Raw genomic sequence first — 25,975 nt, forward strand, 5'->3', positions numbered from 1 at the left:
CCGATCGCGCTGTAAACAGCCACTGTGATTGGCCGTTTACAGCGATCTGTGATTGGCTGTTTCCAAGGGACACGGCCAGCAAAGAACTTCCCCAAAGCGCTCTCAGGAGCGCGCATTGCGGAAGTAAACAGGAGGACGTCCAGGGATGCCCTCCCGGCAGGTAGCGTCCGCGCTGTAGCCGTCTTTTGGCTATAGCGCAGACGCGAAGTGGTTAAGAAAGCCAGGTGACACCCTTCCCTCTTATGCACTGACCAGTGAAACACAAATATAGTGATATAAGTGATGAAAATACAATGGTGATACTAAAACCAATCCAATGTGTAAAGTTATGTGTAAAGGCTGGCTGGTGGCCAGTCTGTATTTGTGGGAGGAGTCTGAGAGGGCCATTTAATCCTCCCCCTCTGTCAGGGCCAGTGTTGTCAGCGTTCTGCCCCAGTATTTCTGTCATAACATTCTGCCACAGCATTCCTGTCATTGCGTTCTGCCCCGGCTTGTCTCGGCGTACAGTCTCTGTGTTTCTGTCATAGCATTTCCTGCCCCAGCATTCCTGTCATAGTGTTCTGCCCCAGAATTTCCTGGCTCGGCGTTCAGTCTCAGCATTTCTGTCTCGGCATTCAGTCTCAGTATGTCTGTCATAGTGTTTCTGCCCAGGATTTCTGTCATGGCATTTCTGCTCAGGATTTCTGTCATGGCATTTCTGCCCAGGATTTCTGTCATGGCATTTCTGCTTTAGCGTTCTGTTATAGCGTTTCTGCCCCTGGATTTCTGCCATTGCATTGCTGCCTCAGCATTTCTATCATAGCATTTCTGTCATAGCATTTCTGCCATAGTGTTTTTTCTGTCATAGTGTTTTTCTGTCATAGCATTTTTCTGTCATAGCATTTTCTGTCATAGCGTTTCTGCCCCAGGAATTCTGTCATTACGTTTCTGCCTCAGCATTCAGTTTCAGCATTTCTGTCATAGCGTTTCTGTCACAGCGTTGCTGTCCTTGCATTTCTGCCCCAGCATTTCTGTCATAGCGTTCAGCCTCAGTGTTCAGCCTCAGTGTTCAGCCTCAGCGTTTCTCAGAGGGGCATTGTTCACTCATGGCATACTCCGGTAGCTGTTTTCATCTTTGTTGGTTGTCATGTTTCATTGTATCTGTGTTCATGTTGTACCTGAGTCAGTTAGCTAGGGCTCACATGTCAGGATCTGTCACGTCTACAGATCCATACGGGCTGAGGTTTCGTTTGTTAATGATTGTTGTCCACAATCTTCTCGCCCGTATTCCATACGTCATATGATACATGTTCATACACCACACCTATATGACTACCCACCACGGTCCGTGGGTACACTAGCCCTGAGTTTTCAGTTAATTACCTGTCTTTGCGCTGCAGGTTACTCTGGCTCACTTACTACTTACACATGGGTGGGGGGGGGGGGTCCTTCATCAGGTTAATTTACACGCAGTGGTCTTGACATTTTTGCTCATGTTCTCATTCGTAGGTAGGCACAGAAGGGCATTGTTGTTCTCATGTCTGGTTGTCTGTAATTTTTCTAGTTTGTGTTCTCAGGTTGGGCCGTCTTGGCATCCATACCGATATCAACCATGCTTGTACTCACTTCCATCAGCCCTGCCCATTGTTGGGGCTAGTTGATTGGTGCAGATGTTGTTTTTCGCCACTGGGCTCACCCTTGGGTCAGAAGCAGTCGTCGATTTTCTTCAGTTGACGTCCTGTTGCATAGAGGCCCTGGTTACCACCCAGGGATTTATAGTCTCTTTCAGGATGTGTGCTAAGCCACGTCCCCTTGACGGTCCTTAGGTGGTAGGTTTGGGCAAACGTCATCATGATTCTGGATTCCACTCTCGGCTCTGATCTTGTCTAGGATGTTGCCTGGAGTACTGCTCAGGGATGTCAGTCCAGTCGTCCTTTCCAATTCCCAACCTGTTCCAGGTAGGGAGGTTTCAGTCACTTTGTGCATGTCTGTATCATGCCATGGGACTCATTTCACCGGGATGGAGTCTGGTCCTCCTTCCTCGGTTCAGGATTCAGACTCAGTTGTTAGGTCTCAGGCTGAAGCATGACCCGACCGTATCAGGTGGGACCAGTGTTCTGTATCTGGCATGGTTTGTCCATGTTTGACTATGCTTGTTGCCATGACGCATGGGCCTTATCCACTTACTCCATCCCATCCATCAGGTATCCAGCATTTCGCACTCCTGCCAGTAGTCTTTTTGCACTCACCCTCTCACTTCCCCTTACCAAGTATGGGTAGGCCAGGGGTTGGGGGGCATTTCACTGAGCTACTTCTCTGGTGTCCATTTGAAGTATTTCGATCTCCTCAGCCATCATTTGCAGGGGTTCCTCGGGCCAGCCCTTGCTCCCTTTCCCCCACGTATCCTCTCATTCACAAGCAGTTCATTCTCATGTCTGTGTTTTCTCGGGCATCAGGCTCAATCTAATCTTTCACAGGAGGTTGAGTTGGGTTCTGGGTAGCTTTGCAGGTTCTATGGGGGTTCCTTCTCATCACCAAGTCAGGAGTCGGTGGGTTTCTCCTGTCACAGCGGATACTTACTGGATACTTACTGTTGCCATCCGGGCGCATGCTATTATACGTGTTGGATCATTACCTTCCCTTCTTCACCTTAGGAATATCGCATTTCTCACTTGAAGACTCTGACTACAAGTGTAAAGGCTGTCCGGAGGCCAGTCTGTATTTGTGGGAGGAGTATGAGGGGCTATTTAATCCTCCTCCTCTGTCAGGGCCAGTATTATCAATGTTCCTGGGTTCCCATCCATCCATTTCCCCCAGCCTTTCATACATACTCATAGTATTTTCTTATTCTTACATTCAAGGTATGCCCTCTATTAAGGCATACTGACCAGCTAGGCCATGGCACACCTCAGGCCTTGGTTCTTAGGAATATCGCATTTCTCACTTGAAGACTCTGACTACAAATAAAACATGTATAAAAAAATATACAGAATGTCCAATATGTGAAAAAATAATGCATAGTTGGGTGGAAACCAGAACATACTGGAAATGTGAATTAAACCAGTGAAAAAAATTTATGAAATGTAGTCAATATGGGCCAAATCATCCACCACAGGGAAGTGAAGGGACAGAAGAACCCAAATACTGAACACTGTTCGGTATGAAGAGCATCAAGAATATTGCATCCTCAACAATGGAAAGAAGTGCGTGTGCCCTTACCGGAACTGGTGGACTCCAATATCAGCGACATGGAATCATACAGGCATGGTGCCACAGATGGCCAATGTATGGAACTCCAAAGGGACCAGGACCTCCAGGATGGAATCCAAGGAAGGGATGAAAAACCTCCAAATGGACCTCCAATCTTGGGAACATCAAGCTGGATCAGGATGGTGAAATCCACAGGATACCGGAGCCACTCACATTGAAATAATATGTGGAGAAAGAAAATGCTTCCACATAATGCAGATCAAAAAAGGTAATTTATTTCTTAAAAATCCAAGTACAAAGATAAAAATGTGATCACGAAAGTAAAAACAGGGCAATGTGGAGAGCGATAAGCCAAGCCAGGTTTCAGTATCATCATTGTATTTTCATTACTTTTATCACTATATTTGCGTTTCACTGGTTACGCTACATTATCTAGAGATCTATTTATGTTTGTCACATTGTTTATGTAGCTGCTTGTTTTTTAGTTACTTGGGATTAGCGCAGTAATATTCACTTTCCACTCTTATGCGCTGCTTACCAGATAGAGTGTAACCACCTGATAAGAGTGGTGAACATGCGCTCCTTTTACAAAGCCAATCCAACACCTCAGGCAGGTAGATAGGTCCCCTTTAAGATGTGTGACAGAGCGAGGCTCTGTCCCTATGAAATTAGAGGTAAAGGAGACACAGAGTTTGCATATCTGCGGACTGCAGGACTACAGAGTGTAGAGTTTAAATGGAGAAAACTGCTCTGTCAGTTTTCTCCAGGTTTTGCTAGCTCCAGATGGGATTCTGTAGTTTGGAGATCCCTGAGAGTTATGGGTGGGACGGGATCTCCAACCCTGTGTCCGGGTCTTGAGGCTAGCGAGCAGCGTGTGTGCCCAGCTGCACACAGCCCATATAACGAGGGGATTTGTGTAGGATGGTGGTGTGTGAGCAGCTTGCTGCTTGAAGCTGTGCATGTCCAAAGCTGTGTGAAGGACTTGAAGCTGTGTGCGTCCAAGGAGCTGTGTGCTGTGTGTCGAAGGGTTTGAAGCTGTGTGCGTCCAAGCAGTTTGTTGGACGGGGCAAGTACCTATAGCAGCACTACTGCTGAAGAGTAGCCAGGTGGGCTAGCATTTTCGTTTGGATTCTGCTGTATTTAATTTAAGCTTGGACCCCTGCGTGGGATTATTGGATGGACTAATATTTTGTTTTCTTCTAATAAACGTGGGCTACCAGGCCCTTAACCATACACGCCTGACTGATGTGGACTAAAAAATGCATCTACCAATTGAGCTAAACACCCCAATGTCACAGATGGCACCCAAAACAGCTCCAGCAACCAAGCAGCGGCAATAAAGGCTTACACACCAGTTTCAGAGCGGCACCAGGCCAGATATAAAAGAAAAGCACTCCATTATTGCAATATTGTTAAAACTATTATCACATTATTACACAAAGAGATACACTCACATGTTTATAATATCAGGCATATATGCGGCGTGATGACTGCCAACAAACCAGGCTTTCAACAACAAAGATGGGCATCATGCGGCTGCTCATACACCACACTCCTTATAAAGACATCAACCTGAGGAAGGATCTCCACGATTGACTGAATAACCAATTAATGTAGATAGAGGAGTTCAACCCTAGACCCATCTCCCAATATATATACATATATATATATATATATATATATATATATATATATATATATATATATATATATACTCAGGTAAAATCACACATGGTAGATAGAAAGAGTTGAATCCTTCCCTATTTTAATGTGCAATGCAAGGAGGAATATATCCAGGGCAGGGACAACCTGGATACAGTGCCTTGAAAAAGTATTAATAGCTATTGAAATTTTCCACATTTTGTCATGTTACAACCAAAAACGTAAATGTATTTTATTGGGATTTTATGTGATAGACCAACACCAAATGGCACATAATTGTGAAGTGGAAGGAAAATGATAAATGGTTTTCATATTGTTTTACAAATAAATATCTGGAAAGTGTGGGGTGCATTTGTATTCAGCCCCCTGAGTCAATACTTTGTAGAATCACCTTTTGCTGCAATTACAACTGCAAGACTTTTTGGGGATGTCTCTACCAGCTTTTCAAATCTAGAGAGTGACATTTTTGCCCATTCTTTGTAAAATAGCTACAGCTCTGTCAGATTGGATAGAGTGTCTGTGAACAGCAATTTTCAAGTTTTGCCACAGAGTCTCAAATGGAATTAGGTCTGGACTTTGACTGGGCCATTCAAACACATAAATATGCTTTGATTTAAACCATTTCATTGTAGCTCTGGCTGTATGGTTAGGGTAATTGTCCTGCTGGAAGGTGAACCTCCGCCCCAGTCTTAAGTCTTTTGCAGACTATAATGCCACGTACACACACGATCGGATTATCCGGCGGACTTGGTCTGGTGAACCAAGTCCGAGCACACAGCCCGGCCGGTCAGGAAAGGGTTTCGGGTACAAGCGAGCGCCCCCCCCCCCCTCCTGAGCCGTACCAGGCCGTGTGCCCTCAACATGGGAGGGTGCTTTGGCACTGAGGCCCCCCCCACCCCAAAGCACCTTGTCCCCATGTTGATGAGCCCCTCTTCCCGACAACCCTGGCCATTGGTTTTCATGGTCTGCGGGCGGGGGGCTTATCAGAATTTGGGAGCCCACACTATGTGAATGAGTATGGGGTACGATGTACCTCTACCCATTCACCTGGGGGGAAAAAAGTGTTAATGAAAAAATACAACACAGGTTTTTAAAATACTTTATTAGACAGCTCCGGGGGTCTTCTTGCGTCTTCGGGGGTCTTTTCGCCAGACTCCTCCGCTATCTTCTGCTCTTTTACTAGCTCTTTTACTAGCGGAAGAGCCCGGATTTCTCCTTCATTGCGGCCGCCGTCCGGGGTCTTCTTCTGACTTCGGGGGTCTTCTTCCGACTTTGGGGGGTCTTGTCCCGCTCTTTGGGTCTTCTTGCCGGGCCTCCGCTTTCTTCTTCCAGCTCTTTTACTAGCGTTGGCCCGGTCTTGTCACTTTACTTCGTGTGTGGGCAATTCCGTTCATTTCAAAAGTCCGGCGGACCCCCGCCATAGTCCGCTGGGAAAGTCAGGTCATGTGTCAGCGTGTATGGGCAAGTCCACTCATTCGGAAAGTCCGGCGGACCTCCGCTGCATAGTCTGAGCGTGTGTAAGCGGCATAACACATTTTCTGCTAAGATTGTCCTGTATTTGGCTCTGTCCATCTTCCCATCATCTCTGACCAGCTTTCCTGTCCCTGCTGAAGAAAAGCATCCCCACAACATGATGCTGCCACCACCATGTTTCATGGTTGGGATGGTATGTTCAGGGTTATGTGCAGTATTAGTTTTCCTCCACACATAGCATTTTACTTTTAGGCTAAAAATATAAATTTTGGTCTCATCTGACCAGAGCACCTTCTTCTACATGTTTGCTGTTTCCCCCACATGGCTTCTCGCAAACTGCAAGCGGGACTTCTTATGGCTTTCTTTCAATAATTGCTTTCTTCTTGCCACTCTTCCATACAGGCCCGATTTGTGGAGTGCACCACTAATCGTTGTCCTATGGACAGATTCTCCCACCTGAGCTGATCTCTGCAGCTTCAAGAGTGACCATTGGTCTCTTGGCTGCTTCTCTGATTATTACTCTGCTTGCCCAGCCTGACAGTTTAGGTTGATGGCCATGTCTTGGTAGGTTTGCAGTTGTGCCATGCTCTTTCCATTTTTGGATGATGGATTGAACAATGCTCCATTAGATTATCAAAGCTTGGGATATTTGTTTTATAACCTAATCCTGTTTAAACTTCTCCACAACGTTATTCCTGACCTGTCTGGTGTGTTTCTTGGCCTTCATGATGCGGTTTGTTCATTAAGGTTCTTTAACAAACCTCTGACGGCTTCACAGAACAGCTGTATTTATACTGAGATTCAGTTGCACTCAGTTGGACTCTAATTAGGTGACTTCTGAAGGCAATTTGTGCCACTAGATTTTAGTTAGGGGAGTAAAGGGGACTGAATACAAATGCACGCCACATTTTCCAGATATATATTTGTAAAATAAATTGAAAATCATTTATAAAATTTTCCATCTACTTCACAATTATGTACCACTTTGTGTTTATCACATAAAAGCCCAATAAAATACATTTACGTTTTTGGTTGTAACATGACAAAATGTGGAAAATTTCAAGGGGTATGAATAATTTTTCAAGGCACTGTATAATATACCAACAACACCCAAAGACCAGTTTTTCTGCAACTGTTTGACAAGGGTGTCAACTTTTTATTTTGTACAACAAGGCCAATTCTTTCATCAAGACTACCTCTAGAACAGGGGTCCTCAAACTTTTTAAACAGGGGGCCAGTTTACTGTCCCTCAGACTGTTGGGGGGCCAGACTATAGTTTGAAAAACATGTGAAACAAATTCCTATGCACACTGCACATATCTTATTTGCAGTGCAAAAAAACAAGAAAAACAATACAATATTTAAAATATTGCCCATCAAGGAAGCCTCAGAAGTGCCTATCAATGCAGCCTCACCAATGTACATCAGTACAGCCCCACCAGTGCCCATCAATGCCCATCAATGCAGCCTCACCAGTGCCCATCCGTGCAGCCTGATCAGTGCCCATCAGTGCAGCCTGTCCAGTGCCCATCAATGAGGCCTCACCTGTGCCTATAAATGCATCCTCACCAGTGCACATCAATGCATCCTCACCGGTACACATCAATGCAGCCTCACCAGTGCCCTTCAGTGCAGCTTGATCAGTGCCCATCATTGCAGCCTCACCTGTGCACATAAATGCAGCCTCACCAGTGCTTGCTTCTTGTTTACATCAAGACTACCTTTAGAAGTTTACAGGGTGAAGGAGCCAACAACACTCAAATACCAACTTTTCCACAACTGTGTGATAGGGGTGTCAAATGAAAATATTTCACAGCCAGGCCAATTATTGCTTTTTTTTTTTTTTTTAATATTTTATTGAATAAAGAAGAGGGTACAGAAACAATAGCATACATAAAGATATGTAATAATCAAGGAAAAACAAAGAAAATTCGTATGGCCCATATATAACAAAGATCACGTGGGGCACAGAACAATGCGAGAAGAAGTATAATATTGTAGTAGCAACAGCACATAGATGAGAAGTATCAATCAAATTCTTGTAAAGAAGTCTAGTCGGAATAAGAAATAGAGACCAAAAAAAAGACAACTTGTGGGAGATCTCATCAGGTAGAACTCAGGTGTTGGGGCCGAGCTAGAGGTAAGGGGGGGGGGGGGTGAATCCCCCGAGTACAATGCCTGGAGCATAAAGTAGTACCCGTAAGAAAGATAGTGATGGGGTGGGTGGGGAGTGGTAAGACAGAGGGGTAGTAGGGGTGGGAAGGAGGGGGTTATGGAGTCCGTTCACCGATGTTCTCCTTGGCAAAAACTGGGCGTATAGAAACCCACAGTGGCATGCAGAGTGTCGTGTCTGTTGTGGCTCAGGGCCAGACCAAATTGGCGACGAGGATATAGAGGAGAGATATAAAAAGCGGACAATCTGGGCAAGAGAGACAGGTTTGAGTAGATGCGCATGGGCTTTAGTGGCAGTGCCCGAATAAGCAACGGAGGGTGGAACAGGGATCGGCGAATTAAACTAAGAGACTTTGAGTGCGGTTATATCCAGGTGTAGTTTTGAAGTGTTTCCAACACGCCCATTTTGTGTTATATTTGACAGGGGTGTCTTTTGCTATGTGGATCAGTTCCTCCATTTCTGAAATTCTGTTTATTCTATGGAGCCAGTCTTTAAGAGAGGGGACAGTCTGTGATTTCCAGTGGGTTGGAATGCATTGTTTAGCAGCATTAATCAGGTGGATAATGATTGATTTACGATAGGACGTTTGTGGCAGAGTAGTGTGATGTAACAGGAATTGGGCCGGAGTATAAGGTAATTCGTAGGTTGTAATGTCCTGAATCCGTTTATGGATAGACCTCTAGAAGGGTTGGAGCAGGGGGCAGGACCACCAGACGTGGAGTAATGTACCTCTATGTTGGTGACACCGCCAACAACCGTCTGGGACGGAGGGGTCCCATTTGTGTAGTCTGTCTGGCGTTCTATACCATCTTGCTAGTATTTTGTAGCCGTTTTGATATCCAGGTCTTTCTCCCAGGAGCAGCAAAACTTGGAGGTTGTGATGTCGTGAATAACAGGGAATGCTTCTGGGAAATAAGATGTGATAAGGGTGCAGTCGAAGAGCATAGGGACTCGTATGGCGTAAGTGCACGGGAGCAGTCCGTTTTTTTCCTTATTGACTGTAGGTAGTGGGTAATTTGTTGGAATGTCCAGGCTGGAATAAGTGGTTTTTGCATAATAGTAGCAATTTGGTCTCGTGTCAGTGGGTGTCCGTTCTGATAGAAGTGTTGTATTAGAATTTGTGGTTGTGACCAGTGGGCTTGTAAGAAAGTTTGGTGTGATCCCGGTAGGAAGTCTGGGTTCAGGGTCAGTGGCGTTAATGGTCACGGGATGGTAGAGAGGGTGGAGTGTGCACACTGTTTCCTGAAACAGTGTAGTGTTGGGGCTAGAAAGGGGTGCAATTTAATTTCCTTGAAGCAAAGAGAGGACTGAATCCATGGTAGAGATCTAAGTGGGAGGGACGTGAATGAGGATTCTAGGAGTACCCAGTCTTTGTTATTTGTGTGGACATTCCAATCTATTATCCTCGTCAAATGTACTGCTTTGTGGTAGTTAGAGAGATCCGGGAGTCCTATGCCGCCGAGGTGTTTGGGTAGGGCTAGTTGGTCATACTTGATTCTGGGTCTGTGGGAACTCCAGAGAAATCTGGTACACATGCTTCTGTAAGATCTGAAAAGAGTTTGGGGGAGGTGTATCGGCAAAGCCTGAAGGGTGTAGAGGATTCTTGGAAGTACGTTCATTTTTAATATTGCGGCTCTACCAAACCAGGAAAATGTCGGCTTGTCCCAACGTTTCAAGTCCAGCGAGAATTGTCTAATCAGGGGTAGATAGTTCCGTGCGTAAAGATCTGACAGATCCGTTGTGATCTTTATACCTAAGTATGTGATGTGGTCTTCCTGCCAGTGAAAAGGGAAATTGGCTTTACAGAGGGTGACGTCATCTGAGGGAAGGGAAATATTGAGGGCATAAGACTTGGTAAAATTTATTTTAAGGTTGGATAGATGGTTGAAATTTCGAAATTCTTGCAGGAGAATTGGAATTGTGGTGTGGGGTTGTGTTAGGAATAGAAGGATGTCGTCAGCAAATGCAGCCAATTTGTATTCTTTAACTTTAGTTTGGATACCTTTTATGTCAGGGTTTTGTCGTATACTATTCAAAAGTGGTTCTAAGGTCAGTATGAAGAGGATAGGGGATAGTGGGCATCCCTGTCTAGTTCCATTGCGAATAGGGAAGGCATTCGACAGGGTGTTATTAACCCTAACTTTGGCCGTGGGATTGAGGTAGAGTGATTGAATGAAAGCAGTCAATCTAGTTCCGAAGCCTATGGTTCGAAGGACCGCTTGCATGTAATCCCATGCCACCCTGTCGAATGCCTTCTCTGCATCTAAGGACAGGAAGAAACCCTTTTGTTTAGAACTTGAGATGAGGTGATGTAGGTTAATGGCTTTAATGGTATTGTCCCTGGCTTCTCGGCCAGGGACAAACCCTACCTGGTCGTTTTTAATGAGGACAGGTAACAGGGGAAGGAGTCTATTGGCTAATATTTTCGCGAAAATTTTGATGTCTGCATTCAATAAAGAAATCAGTCTATAATTGGCCGCTTGTGTGGGATCTTTATCCTCTTTGGGGATCACCATGATGTGAGCTTCAAGCATATCAGCATTGAGATCACTGGAGGTGGAGAGGGAGCTGAAGGCTTTCCTAAAAGGGAGTTGTAGAATGTCAGAGAATGTTTTGTAATAAATCGATGAAAGTCCATCCGGACCAGGGCTTTTACCAGATCTAGTTTGCTTGAGTGCGGTATCCCATTCCAGTTGTGAGATAGGGCTATCAAGTTCCTGAAGTGTTTCTGTTGATGGAAGTTGAGGACAGTATTTGTGTAGGAAAGTCGCAATGTCTTGAGACCTGGATTGGGGAGGGTGGTGGGGTGTGTGTGGGCCATCAAGGTTGTACAGTTTGGTGTAAAATTTTTCAAATTCCCTAGCAATCTCTGTATTCTGCGTGTAGATATCACCAGAGGAAGAGTGCAGGCTATGCACGGTATATTTCGCGTGTCTAGCGTGAAGGGCCCTAGCCATGAGGCGACTGCTTTTATTACCAAATTCGTAGAAATGCTTTTGGGAAAGCATATAGTTTTTCCGGATGGATTTTCCCAGTTCTTCCTTAATGGAAGTTCTGGTATCTAGAAGCTCCTGGAGGGTCTGTGATGCTAAAGTTCGTTTGTGGGTTGCTTCCAGGAGTGTTAATCTGTCAAAAAGTTTTTGAAGGCGAATTTTTTTTTCTTTTCTAATTTTAGCGGTCAACGAGATCATTTTTCCTCTTATTACACATTTGTGGGCGGTCCATTGGGTCATGCTAGATGTGTCTGGGGTGTCATTTTCTTTAAAGTAGTCTACTAGACACTGCCTGAGTTCTGTCGTGTGTATCGTGTCTGTGAGTAGAGAGGGATCTAGTCGCCAGATTCGTGTAAATGTCTGCAAGTCTGGGAGTGTTAGTGTGACTGAGATAGGGTGGTGGTCTGATAAGGTCATAGGTTCTATACTGGAAGTCGTCAGGTAAGAGAGGTCAGATTGAGTCAGAAAAAGGTAGTCAAGTCGCGAGTATCGGTTGTGGGGGGTAGAAAAAAAAGGTATAATCTTTCTCTTTAGGATGTAAAGTGCGCCAGGTATCATGTAAGAAGAGTTTTTGGAGAATCAGTTTTATTTGTCGAAGGGCGCTGTATGGGAGGTGGGACGTGCCTGTGGACATGTCTATGAGTGGGTTTAGCGGGGCGTTAAAGTCTCCTCCTAATAGTAGTATTCCGTGCTGAAAGTCGAGCAGATTAGTGAGGACATTTCTGAAGAAAGGCACTTGTGCTTTATTGGGGCTGTATATGTTAGCTAGGGTTATCGGCTTTTTGTGCCACGTGCCTTTGAGGAAGAGGTATCTGCCCTGTTCATCAACTAGAGTATCTGAGATTTATATGGGGACATGTTTTGAAAGTAGTATTGACACGCCTTTAGATTTAGAGTTTGGTGTTGTTGCATGATATGAATGTGGATAGTAATTATTGGAGAATTTCGGTGTGTTTCGGGTGCTGAAATGCGTCTCTTGTAGAAATACTACATCTGCTTTCAGGCTTTTCATGTGGATTAGTGTCTGTTTTCTTTTTTCCGGGATATTAAGGCCCTTTACGTTTAGAGAGACTATTTTGAGCTTAGGATGGTTTGAGGTAGTGTGGGGAGAGGTCATCTTTTAAAACCAGAGACGTCCCCTACTGAAGGGCACCAATATCTGAGGGTATAGTAGTGATATCGGAGAACAGCGGCGAGCGGCCTGAGGTGGGGGGGGGGAGGGGAGAGGTAGAGGGAAAGGTAAGGAAGGAGGAAGAGGAAGGGTTGTAATAGGGAGCTCCGCGGGAGCTAGAGTGGGCCCAACTGTGTATTCGGGGAGTACACAGCTGGAGGAATATAAACAAAAACTGGGGTCGGGGTGACTTGACTAGCTACACCCGACAAAAATATTTATCCAGGTTGGGTCAGGGATGTCTTAATGAAAGAGCCCTGTGGGTGGGGGTGTTTGGTGTCGAAGTCGAATCAGTTCAGTGACCGAGTTCCCATGAGGTCAAGGTGTTAATATGTGCGACTATCTGGTGTACACAAAGTGCGCAATATGGAGGGGATTTTGGTGGTAACCTTGTCGACAAATTATAGAGAGCGGGGGTAATGAAAATAGCATTGTACAACAGTGGAGAAAGTATACAGGAGTCTAGAGTACTGAAGTTCAGTATGTCTTTGGCAGGTTTAGACATCAGGGGATACCGGGAGGAAAGGCCTCTAGTGTACAAGTGTGACTGAGGAAGGAATGGCGGTAGGGGGAAACACATCCGGGCATATTCCAACAGGTCCAAGGAGCCAGCATGCGTACTGGGTAGATGGGTGGGCTGGATTAAAATGTGTGCGGGGGGGGAGGATGTCCCTGTTTGGTGTGCAGCTGATCAGAAAGCGATACTGTACAATAGGATCATGGGAGGGTGTTGTGTAATAAACAATTTGAACATAGCGAGGCAGTCGAGGGCCTACATATATAGCTGCTTCTAAGGAAAGCATTAATATTTAGTAATGGCATAATGCAAAAACAAAATAAACCTGTAACAAGAAACTGTAATCTGCTCACCACACCTGCTTCTCTTAGTTGCAACACTGAGAACGTAAACTTACAAACAGAGCTTCGTAAAATGAGTGAAGCGCGTATATATAGAGAAAGGGAAGAAAGCATTTAACATAGCATGTTCAATATGCAGTTCAGAGGCAGTCGGTCTCTTGCAAGGGGAAGGGGAACTGTAGATCAAGGCTCACCCCAAAATGAGGGAGTTGAATAATGGGATTTCCTGGGAGGATTGTTGTGACTCTGGGCGTCTGGTGGTAATGCAAATGACCCAGTGGGGGGTGGATTAATCATATGTGTTTTAGAAGGCACACCGGGTTCAACGGTGTGTGTGGGAGATAGAGGGAGAGAGAGACCGAATACCTCAAGGCTAGAGACGAAAAAGAGATAAAATAGAGCACCAGGGAGGAGAAGTGTTTTTAGGGGGGGTTGGAACGATCAGGCATAGAGTGTGATGATCAAGACGACGGTACATCCGACAGAACCGGAATCCACAAGAGATCGATGGATAAACTCCCGAGATCATTGTATAGTGTCCATTGCCTGACCGACGTATGGCCGACCGGTCGTTTATAGTATGTTCTTCGGTGGAGCGTATATGCGATCCGGCCGGGGGGGACAGGATACTGGTGGGGAGCAAGAAAAAAGTCTACTCACCGATCCTGTTGGGAAATTCAGTGAAGGCTGATCGGATAGTCAACGTTTTGATGTGCCATTGGGAGGTGATGTGACGGAACAGGGGGTATGGATGATCCGTTCTGACGAGACGATCGACGAATGCCCAGGGAACTGTGGAAGATCAGGTAGAGCAGGTTAGATAAGCGTCGTGTGCGGAATCCTCCGACAACATTTTACGAACGTCTTTGTCTCCTGTAGTCTGGAGAGGCCGAAGGGCTTTGGTTTCGCAGATTGCCTGAAGGACGTGGAGAAGTTGGAAGCGGGTGTGATCTTCGGCGGCGGCCGATGTTAAAATTACCAGCCTCATTTACACCATCCATGGAGGTGGCCCTGTGCATGGTAGGTAAGCGAAAGTCACTGTACCAGTCCGAGACATCCACTGAGGGCAGGTTGAGGACGGTACAAAAGTGATCCAAATCTTCAGGTACACGGAGATTAACGGTATGGCCGTTGGCTGAGGCTGACAAGCAAAAAGGATATTTCCAACGGTATGGTATTGCTCGAGCCCGGAGGACGTCCAGTAATGGCTTCAATTCCCGCCTCCGTTGGAGAGTGATGGAGGATAGGTCCTGAAAGATTTTGATTTCGACACCATGGTGCAGTATTCTGCCTCTCTCCCTTGCTTTTCTCATAATTTCTTCTTTTACAAGAAAGTCCGTGAGGCAGCATATCACATCTCTCGGCGGTTCTGCTTCTCTTCCCCTGGGACGGAGAGCTCTGTGAATGCGCTCGAAGGTAACCACTGTATCCGGTGGCCTGTCTAGCAGATCGTTAAGAATGAGGGACACTTCGCGGGACAATTGTTGTGCCTCAAAAGATTCTGGGAGGCCTCTCACCCGTAAATTGCGGCGTCTCCCTCGGTTGTCGAGGTCCTCCAGGTGGCGGTTGATTTCTCTGAGGTGGACCGCGTGTGATTCCGAGACCTGCTGGACATGACAGAGTGCGGATTCTTGTCGGGCCTGAGTTTCCTCAACTTCTTCTACCCGTATAGCCATCGTGTGGAGATCCGCTCTGAGTTCGGAGATGGCTGCCGAAAGTGTGGATTTAATATCAGCCGCCACTGCCCGTAGGTCTGCAATGCTCAGAGCCTGAGATGTCGGTGGAGTAGCAGCGGCGGGCGCCGGAGGGCTGCGGCTCCGTGACCTGCGTGTGGGCCTGCTTGCTGGTGGGGCCTCGTGCATTGCGGCCTGTGAATCCGGCGCGGTGCCACGGGATCTGGCTCTGAATATCTCCGGAATGTGCTGGGCCGGCGAGGGTTCTTGACTCCTAGATGGTCTGGAGCTCGCCGGGGGAATATTCTGCTGTGTACTCCCCATATTAGGCGGTTAGGAAGTCGTAGTGAAAGATTGCTGGACCTCTGGGAACGGGAGAAGAAAATTAAGCGTCCATCTTCTTCAGGCACCAAGCCACGCCCCCCAATTATTGCTTTTATCAAGACTACCTCTAGAAGGTTACGGGGTGAAAGCACCAACAACACCCAAAAAACAAATTTTCTGCAACTGTTTGACAGGTGTGTCAGAAGTACAATTTTTATGGCAAGGCCAATTCTTTCTTTCATCAAGACTACCTCTAGAAGGTTACTGGGTGAAGGCACCAACAACACCCAAAGACCAATTTATCTGCACCTGTTTGACAGAGGCATCACATTTTAATTAAACAGGCCTTCCCGGCAGACTAGGTCAATCCGATCGCGTGTGGACTAATCCAATCATTTTTCACATACGGACCTAGAAATAGAACAGGTTTTAAATCTGTCTGACGGACTCAATTCCTATTGTGAAAACCGTTTGTCTGCATGCTGGTCCGATGGACCAAATATGACGCAAGGAAAGCTATTGGCTACTGAAAACGTCCTTTTTTAGTCCCATCTTACGTCATCACGTTCAAAATGAATGGACTTTCGAATGGACTTAGTCTGTTCGTGTGTGGCTAAGTCCATTTGTTCGGAAGTCCGTTGTAACTCTGTTGAAAAGCCAGTCGGGAAGGCCGTTGGACCTAGTCTGCTGGAAAGACCGGTCGCGTGTATGCGGCATTAGAATTAGCATTAGAATTAAGTCACAAAACACATTCTATTAGTCCTGCTGAGTATGGAGATGCCACATCAATAAGACTTTTCTATAGCCTTGCCAGTGCCACATAGAGGGGCCCACAATCCAAGGAGTGCATTCAGGCTTTCAAGAAGCAAAATTTTATACACAAAGCAAATTGTAAATCACCTTAAATTCTGTAGCATTGGATACACTGCCTATTTTTCATTCTGGTTTTACTTTACTAGAATGTTGTGTTGCATGGGCCCAGGATAAATTTGAAGTCAAGGATAAAAGATTAGCACTTACCTGTGTATATCCATAGATTCCCAGTATTTGTGCCATTGGAATAGTTGTCACCGAAAAATGATCTCCTATGAAACCCACTAGTTTGTCTTTTCCAGAACATGAGTAATTAGGGACTGTCTTTTGTGGTCCAGATAAAATGCTTAGAACATTCCTCACCGCCATACTACTATATATACATGAATCAGTTACATGAAATCCCAGTGTGATATTGGGTAATATTTCTGGATTCTGGTTGATGTTGTCTATGGCAAAATTCAAAGCAAGAACATTCAAAAATAATTTTGGATCCCTTCTATAATGGAAAAAATATATATGTTAGATAAAGGTAAATATAATCTTTTACCATTACCTTTAATCATTTTTTATTTCCCCATTCTTATCTAAATATCTGTGTAGTGCTGGCATCCTTGCCTATTAAATTATGTTAGCATTTACAATGAAAGTCTATGAACGTTTCTATGGCTTAGTGTTTAGCACCATCTAGCGGCCAAACACTGATAGTGGACTTAAATGATTTTTGATTTATCAAAGCATTGAATTTGGTATAGGAAGTGACTGTTATTTACACTGGAGAGTTGACCTTTTTATCCAGGATGCCGGGTGAGCTACCCATGGACACTCTCTCTGACAGTGCATACTGGGAAGGACATAAAATGAGCCCGAGCGGCCATCTTAGGTCTCTTGGGAACACATGGCCTGCCTGTGAGGACTTTTGAGGAGGCCTCCCAGAGGAAGCGTTCTATTGCCCTTGTGGAGAACAACCCTGCTCGGTTGTGTGAGTGACCTGAAGTGCCAGAGACACAGTGATCAGATTGGGAAGATCCAGAGACACTCGTTTTGAGCATGGGAAGACAAGGTTCACCTATCGGAACGGAATGGAGTGACGGAGCCAGCTGATATAGAACCAAGCTGCAAACACTGGACCAAAGTTACCATACTGAGCTTTTGATCCAGTTGGTGAGCGGGTTGCAGCCCACAGTTTACTAAACTTTGCACCTAGTCAGACTTATATACAGGCCTCACTGGGATCCATGGTCCCATGGAAGAGGAGTATAGCAACTGACACTAGGCAGGCATAAGGCCTACTTACTATCGCATCTCAAGTATTGTATTATAATTACGGAAGCTAAACTAAGATCATCCTTAACTCAACTTTAATTACTTGTCAGGGAATTATTAGACCAGACTGTGTGGACTGCACAGAGGAAACCCAAACGCATGTAAGTAAATTAACAAAAGTGTTTATTATAAATAAAAGAAAGTGAAAACACACAGTGCACTACCAACCACCACCAACAAGAAATATATACAATAAATGGGAACTACCAAAGTCATCAACAGAAGCCAGGCCGAGGTCATACACCGGGGAATCAGTAGAAGAGGGAGAGGACGGATGGATGGGCTGCAGAGCAGGGATCTTAGGTAACAGGAGACAAGAGGGACAGGTCCAGGATGAGCTCAGGAAGGAACAGGTCAGGTAGATACAGGGTTCAGGTTCAGGTTCAGGTTACAAGGTCAGGGCACACGGGAGAGAGAGACACCAAGGCAAGCATGTTAGGGCTTGCCGGGTATTTATAAGACTACTGATGATTACCCTCACGTAACAGCTGATCGCAGAAGGTGCTGTCTGCTCCACACTGCCGGAGTACACCCACTGGTGGACGCCGGTACTACAGACCAGGGATCCAATAGTGCCACCAGGAGGTAGGTCCTCTTATTACAGGCACTGGGTGTTAGAAGACACCCGCTGGCTGACACTGGTACTGCAATCCAAGAGATCAACAGCGCCACCAACGGGTGGACCTTTCCATGACAGTACCCCCCCCCTCAAAGGAGCGGCCTCCGGACGCTCCAACTAGGTGTAATTGTCCAAAGTTAATGGCCTCAAACCACACCACGGATGAGGGCACATCAAGCTGGGTACCGGGCACATCCGGGCAGACAGCGGGCACATCCGGGCAGACAGCGGGCACATCCGGGCAGACAGCGGGCTCCGAGTCTTTGAGCTGGACAGCAATCACCGGGTCGTCGAGCTGGGCAGCAATCACCGGATCATCGAGCTGGGCAGCAATCAACGGGCCGTCGAGCTGGGCAGCAATCAACGGGCCGTCGAGCTGGGCAGCAATCAACGGGCCGTCGAGCTGGGCAGCAATCACCGGGCCGTCGAGCTGGGCAGCAATCACCGGGCCGTCGAGCTGGGCAGCAATCAACGGGCCGTCGAGCTGGGCAGCAATCACCGGGCCGTCGAGCTGGGCAGCAATCACCGGGCCGTCGAGCTGGGCAGCAATCACCGGGCCATCGAGCTGGGCAGCAATCTCTGAGTCCTTAGGCCGAACAGCAATTACTGTAAGGGCAAGCTGGATCACAGGCACTGGCTCAGCAAGCCGAGTAACGGGCCCCGGCCCAGCAGGCTGGGTGACGGGCCCCAGCTCAGCGAGCTGGACACCAGGTACTGGTCCGGCAAGCCGAATAACAGGCACAAGCTTAACAGGCCAGATAATGGACACTGGTTCAGAAGACTGGGTAGCGGGCACCGACTCCGCAGACTGGGTAGCGGGCACCGACTCCGCAGACTGGGTAGCGGGCACCGACTCCGCAGACTGGGTAGCGGGCACCGACTCCGCAGACTGGGTAGCTGGCACCGACTCCGCAGACTGGGTAGTGGGCACTTCAGACTGGAACACCAATATCCAAGTATCAGACTGGAAATCCGGCACATCAGACTGGAAATCCGGCACATCAGACTGGGAGGCAGAGACATCAGGCTGGCAAGCCGGAACATCAGACTGGCAAGCAGAGACACCAATCTGGCAAGCCGGAACATCAGACTGGCAAGCCGGAACATCAGCCGTAGGTGCAGGGCTGTAAGAAAATAAAGTATCTGGGCAAAAGGAAGACCAAGGAACAGTGGCAGGAGGAGGGTTTGTGGGACTGTTGCAGGTGGAGGAGAAGAGGCAGGTGGATTGAAGGCAGGATAGGTGCAACACTTGGTGACAGGATAGTAGTGTTTGGTAGGAAGTGGAGTAGACTGGGTTGTAGCTGAGGTTGCCATAGGCAATGGGGAGATACAGTGGTGTGAAAAAGTGTTTGCCCCCTTCCTCATTTCCTGTTCCTTTGCATGTTTGTCACACTTAAGTGTTTCGGAACATCAAACCAATTTAAACAATAGTCAAGGACAACACAAGTAAACACAAAATGCAATTTGTAAATGAAGGTGTTTATTATTAAAGGTGAAAAAAAATCCAAACCATCATGGCCCTGTGTGAAAAAGTGATTGCCCCCTAAACCTAATTGGTTGGGCCACCCTTAGCAGCAACAACTGCAACCAAGCGTTTGCGATAACGTGCAATGAGGCTTTTACAGCGTCCTGGAGGAATTTTGGCCCACTCATCTTTGCAGAATTGTCCTAATTCAGTTACATTAGAGGGTTTTCGAGCATGAACGGCCTTTTTAAGGTCATACCACAACATCTCAATAGGATTCAGGTCAGGACTTTGGCTAGGCCACTCCAAAGTCTTCATTTTGTTTTTCTTCAGCCATTCGGTGGTGGACTTGCTGGTGTGTTTAGGATCATTGTCCTGCTGCAGAACCCAAGTTCGTTTCAGCTTGAGTACACGAACAGATGGTCGGACATTCTCCTTCAGAATCTCTTGGTAGACAGCAGAATTCATAGTTCCTTTTATCACGGCAAGTCTTCCAGGTCCTGAAGCAGCAAAACAGCCCCAGACCATCACACTACCACCACCATATTTTACTGTTGGTATAATGTTCTTTTTATGAAATGCAGTGTTCCTTCTACGCCAGATATACTTGGACACACACCTTCCAAAGAGTTCCACTTTTGTCTCATCGGTCCACAGAATGTTGTCCCAAAAGTCTTGGGGATCATCAAGATGTGTTGTGGAGAAATTGAGACGAGCTTTGATGTTCTTTTTGCTCAGCAGTGGTTTTCTCCTTGGAACTCTGTATAAAATAATATAAATAAATGCGGCGCTACCTAAAAGTGCATATACATATAAAATAGTAATAACCAGAATGTATAAAGTGCAAATGAGATACTATCCCACTAAGTAATAAATACAGCATGTATAGTGCAAAAAATCAATCTGCATAAATAATCCAAATACATAAAAATACAAAATATTATAAAGTGAAAATAAGTGAAAAAAAATATATAAATGAAAAAATAATTTTTTAAATATCAATCCAGTGATTATGTGTGCAATAATCAATATTTCCAAGTGATTGTCCACAAAAAACATGCACAAAAAGCAGAAAATTTTCAAAAAACAAAGTCCATGCAGAAAGTGTAAAAGTGACTTCCAAAAGTGACAATCCACTGCAAAACTTCAGTGCCTATTATGTGCACCACCTATTTCCCCCAGCCTCTCACCTCCAATAGCTGGCAAAATAGGCGCTGTGTATAATCAAAATAGCTGCTGGCTCCTTATTCATCCAGTCTCACTGTTCTACCGCTGTTTGTATCTCACTGTGAATCACTATGTATGCATAGTACACGTTCTCCCAATTACTCCAGGATATCGAATAGGTACATAGTGGAAGAAGACAGAGGGGCTTTCATGTGTAGTAACTTAGTAACCGCTTTATTAAAAAAGAACAAATCCACACTTACATGAGAATACACAGTGGAACATGCAGCAGACGCGAACTTCCGGTTTCGGCCGTAACCGGAAGTAGTATGTCCGACACCCAATTTCTTCCCTGACGCGTTGCGTTACACCACGTAACTTTTTCAAAGGTTTTTTTTTTTAAAAGTTACGTGGTGTAACGCAACGCGTCAGGGAAAGGAATTGGGTGTCGGACATACTACTTCCGGTTACGGCCGAAACCGGAAGTTCGCGTCTGCTGCATGTTCCACTGTGTATTCTCATGTAAGTGTGGATTTGTTCTTTTTTAATAAAGCGGTTACTAAGTTACTACACATGAAAGCCCCTCTGTCTTCTTCCACTATGTACCTATTCGATATCCTGGAGTAATTGGGAGAACGTGTACTATGCATACATAGTGATTCACAGTGAGATACAAACAGCGGTAGAACAGTGAGACTGGATGAATAAGGAGCCAGCAGCTATTTTGATTATACACAGCGCCTATTTTGCCAGCTATTGGAGGTGAGAGGCTGGGGGAAATAGGTGGTGCACATAATAGGCACTGAAGTTTTGCAGTGGATTGTCACTTTTGGAAGTCACTTTTACACTTTCTGCATGGACTTTGTTTTTTGAAAATTTTCTGCTTTTTGTGCATGTTTTTTGTGGACAATCACTTGGAAATATTGATTATTGCACACATAATCACTGGATTGATATTTAAAAAATTATTTTTTCATTTATATATTTTTTTCACTTATTTTCACTTTATAATATTTTGTATTTTTATGTATTTGGATTATTTATGCAGATTGATTTTTTGCACTATACATGCTGTATTTATTACTTAGTGGGATAGTATCTCATTTGCACTTTATACATTCTGGTTATTACTATTTTATATGTATATGCACTTTTAGGTAGCGCCGCATTTATTTATATTATTTTATACACATTTATTTGGTGTTGAGATCACCGTTTCGTGCTGGCTGCTTCCTATGAAATTTTTACTCATTTAGTCGTCCTATAAACCATTAGGTGGAGCGCATTAGTATTTCTATATACTCCTTGGAACTCTGCCATGCAGGCCATTTTTGCCCAGTCTTTTCCTGATGGTGGAGGCATGAACGCTGACCTTAACTGAGGCAAGTGAGGCCTGCAGTTCCTTGGACGTTGTTGTGGGGTCTTTTGTGACCTCTTGGATGAGTCGTCGCTGCGCTCTTGGGGTAATTTTGGGCGGCCGGCCACTCCTGGGAAGGTTCATCACTGTTCCATGTCTTCGCCATTTGTGGATAATGGCTCTCACTGTGGTTCGCTGGATTCCCAAAGCTTTGGAAATGGCTTTATAACCCTTTCCAGACTGATAGATCTCAATTACTTTCTTTCTCAATTGTTCCTGAATTTCTTTGGGTCTCGGCATGATGTGTAGCTTTTAAGGATCTTCTGGTGGACCTTACTGTGTCAAGCAGCTCCTATTTAAGTGATGCCTTGATTGTGAACAGGTGTGGCAATAATCAGGCCTGGGTGTGGCTAGAGAAATTGAACTCAGGTGTGGACAACCACAGTTATAGTATGTTTTAACAAAGGGGGCAATCACTTTTTCACACAGGGCCATGATGGTTTGGATTTTTTTTCACCTTTAATAATAAACACCTTCATTTACAAATTGTATTTTGTGTTTACTTGTGTTGTCCTTGACTATTGTTTAAATTGGTTTGATGTTCCGAAACACTTAAGTGTGACAAACATGCAAAGGAACAGGAAATGAGGAAGGGGGCAAACACTTTTTCACACCACTGTAGATACTTGGGAAGGCAGGTGATTAATGACAGGGCTGGAAGGTGGTGGCTTGGCTAAATGCAGGAGATCTGACCATGCCTGTAGCACAGGTTGAACAAACACTGATTCACACACAGCCTGACTAACCAGAGATTGCACTGAATGGATGCAATCAGACAACACCTGCTGTGGACAAGAGGAATAACATTCCATGAAATAGGCTGGATCATCCTTTAACAACCATACCAGAGATTCAACTTGGCCAAAATTGAAGGGGGGAGAAAAATCATCACTTCCTTCGGGAAAGCGTGACAGGGCTGGCTTTGCACATAATTGGATTAAGGGCTGAACATCCTCAAATGACATGTAGCCCTGATCCACCAGGGAATGAGCTGATCGGATGGTTTCCATCAGCTGGTCACTAGTCCACCTTTTTAGAAGCTGGCGACAAAATTCACCATCCTCTTCTGCCAGCAGAGAATAATACGAGATTTTCATTGAAATCCATATTGGCAGACTAACAGGTCAGGATGGTTCCTCAATGCAGCCACGTCTGGTCAGGGATGGCCTTGGTATACTGTCAGGGAATTATTAGACCAGACTGTGTGGACTGCACAGAGGAAACCCAAACGCATGTAAGTAAATTAACAAAAGTGTTTATTATAAATAAAAGAAAGTGAAAACACACAGTGCACTACCAACCACCACCAACAAGAAATATATACAATAAATGTGAACTACCAAAGTCATCAACAGAAGCCAGGCCGAGGTCATACACCGGGGAATCAGTAGAAGAGGGAGAGGACGGATGGATGGGCTGCAGAGCAGGGATCTTAGGTAACAGGAGATAAGAGGGACAGGTCCAGGATGGGCTCAGGAAGGAACAGGTCAGGTAGATACAGGGTTCAGGTTCAGGTTCAGGCTCAGGCTCAGGCTCAGGCTCAGGCTCAGGCTCAGGCTCAGGCTCAGGCTCAGGCTCAGGCTCAGGCTCAGGCTCAGGCTCAGGCTCAGGTTCCAAGGTCAGGGCACATGGAGAGAGCGACACCAAGGCAAGCATGTTAGGGCTTGCTGAGTATTTATAAGACTACTGATGATTACCCTCACATAACAGCTGATCACAGCAGGTGCTGTCTGCTCCACACTGCCGGAGTACACCCGCTGGTGGACGCCGGTACTACAGACCAGGGATCCAATAGTGCCACCAGGAGGTAGGTCCTCTTATTACAGGCCCTGGGTGTTAGAAGACACCCGCTGGTGGACACTGGTACTGCAATCCAAGAGTTCAACAGCGCCACCAACGGGTGGACCTTTCCATGACATTACTTTAACCCTTGGATTACAAATTATAGTGAATTATCATTGCTAGCGAAAACAAGAAGACCAAGACTGAGTACTTTAAGTGAGATCTCACACATAGCTATAAAAGTAGGGGGAGCTCCCTTGTAATTATATTGTTTATAATTATTATATCAAAAGTCATTGTTCTGTCATGTTATGTTGGGATGACAGCACAATTATTGTAGCCACATATTTGCCAATACTTATATTAAAATATATTTCGATTAAGTACCTCGTTGTGTGGAGTATTGTTTTCCCCCAGCAGGTGGAGCCTGACGTGTCAATACAGGTATATTGTGTTATATTATATTGTACTGTATTGTATTGCACCGCAGCTGTGTCAAGGGGGCTGAGTCAAGTTAGTGGGGTTTATTAGCAGGGTGCAGGCCCAACTCAAACCAGCAGCTCCTTCGGGGGTCAGTGCTACATGTGGGGGCTTGTCCAGGATTTGCCGTTACCTCTCGCAACTAAACAGAATTTCCTGTGTTGAATTTATACAGTAGAGGGTTTGTTTTTGGACTGCGCCATTTTACAAGGAGTGATTGATGACCACTGCCTGTGTCAGGACCTGGACTTGAACCTGGGACCTCAGCTTTGTCTGGCAATGAATCTTCTCACTGAGCTATCTGAGATGCTGGACAGTGCTTTCTCAGAACCTTTAGACAACCCTGCCTTGTACCTTGATTTCAGTTGAACCTTGAACTCTTTGCTCCTCCCGTGAACTTCCTGATATAAGCCACATCTCTGCACTTCCTCCTTGCCAGAATATTGTGCTATCACCAGCCTGTATCTCGCTCCTGTCTTCCCTGCTGCAGTTTATATTTGCTACTGCTCATTATCGACCCTTGGTTTGTTCCACGACTACGCTTCTGCCTGAACTCAACCTGCAAGAACTCGTTACTGACCTTTTGGATTGCTTACTGACCACACTTCTGTTGGATTCTTACCTGCTCATCCGCTACTGAACCCCGGCTTGCTCACCTCCTGGTGGGGCGATCCTGAGGACTGCGACCTGGTACTAACACACAGCTAAATCCATCTCCACCATCAGGAACTCTGGTGAAAACCGGTTAGTACTTAGACTCCGCACCTCAGGTGAGCCTGTGTCATCTGCCAGGGTGACTGCCTGTGTACCTATCCTGCTGGTTAGTGGTAGTCCTGCAACTGCTATAGCAATTGGTCTTCGAGCCTGACCCATAATAGTGACAGAATATTCTGGCCAATAACATGGAGGCCGCTATAGCAAATACTGTGGCACCGTTCAGGCAGCAAATTGCAGAGCTGCAGGAGTTTGGTGTCACTTACCAAGAAAAAATCTCTGTATTGGAAGGTGTGGTGAAGGAGCAGCATGAAGAGATCCATGCTCTGACCTAACAATTGCTGGATCTACATTCTCGAGATGATACTAAAGCACATATGCCTCACACACCCAAGTTTAATGGCGACCGCCAGAATTACAGAGGTTTTCTTAACCAGTGTCACATTTCTGAAAGACAGAAGGTAATGTTTGTTATCAACCTCCTGACTGGAGAAGCTCTAGCCTGGGCCTCCCCCTATATCAAACAAGACAGTGCCATGCTGAATAATTTTCAGACTTTCGAGGATGCAATGAATCACGTTTTTGATGATCCCAACCGCTGCGCTATGGCTTAAGCAAAGTGGCATTGTTTATGACAGGGTAAACGCTCTGTTGCTGAGTACGCAGCTGAATTCAG

At 45.7% G+C, this 25,975-nt stretch overlaps 1 protein-coding gene across 1 annotated transcript in view; it reads right to left on the minus strand.

Moving 5' to 3' along the window:
• The window catches only part of LOC143976208 (vomeronasal type-2 receptor 1-like), a 59,043-nt gene that overhangs the window by 13,857 nt on the left and 19,211 nt on the right, over positions 1-25,975 (minus strand). Inside the window, exon 2 of the mRNA XM_077478628.1 lies at positions 16,537-16,828. Within this exon, the coding sequence (XP_077334754.1) occupies positions 16,537-16,828 (292 nt within the window). The remainder of the gene's footprint in view (positions 1-16,536; positions 16,829-25,975) is intronic.

This window comes from Lithobates pipiens, unplaced genomic scaffold, assembly GCF_037356315.1.
Source record: "Lithobates pipiens isolate NorthernLeopardFrog02 unplaced genomic scaffold, aLitPip1_a1.2 Scaffold_13, whole genome shotgun sequence".
Classification (NCBI taxonomy): domain Eukaryota; kingdom Metazoa; phylum Chordata; class Amphibia; order Anura; family Ranidae; genus Lithobates; species Lithobates pipiens.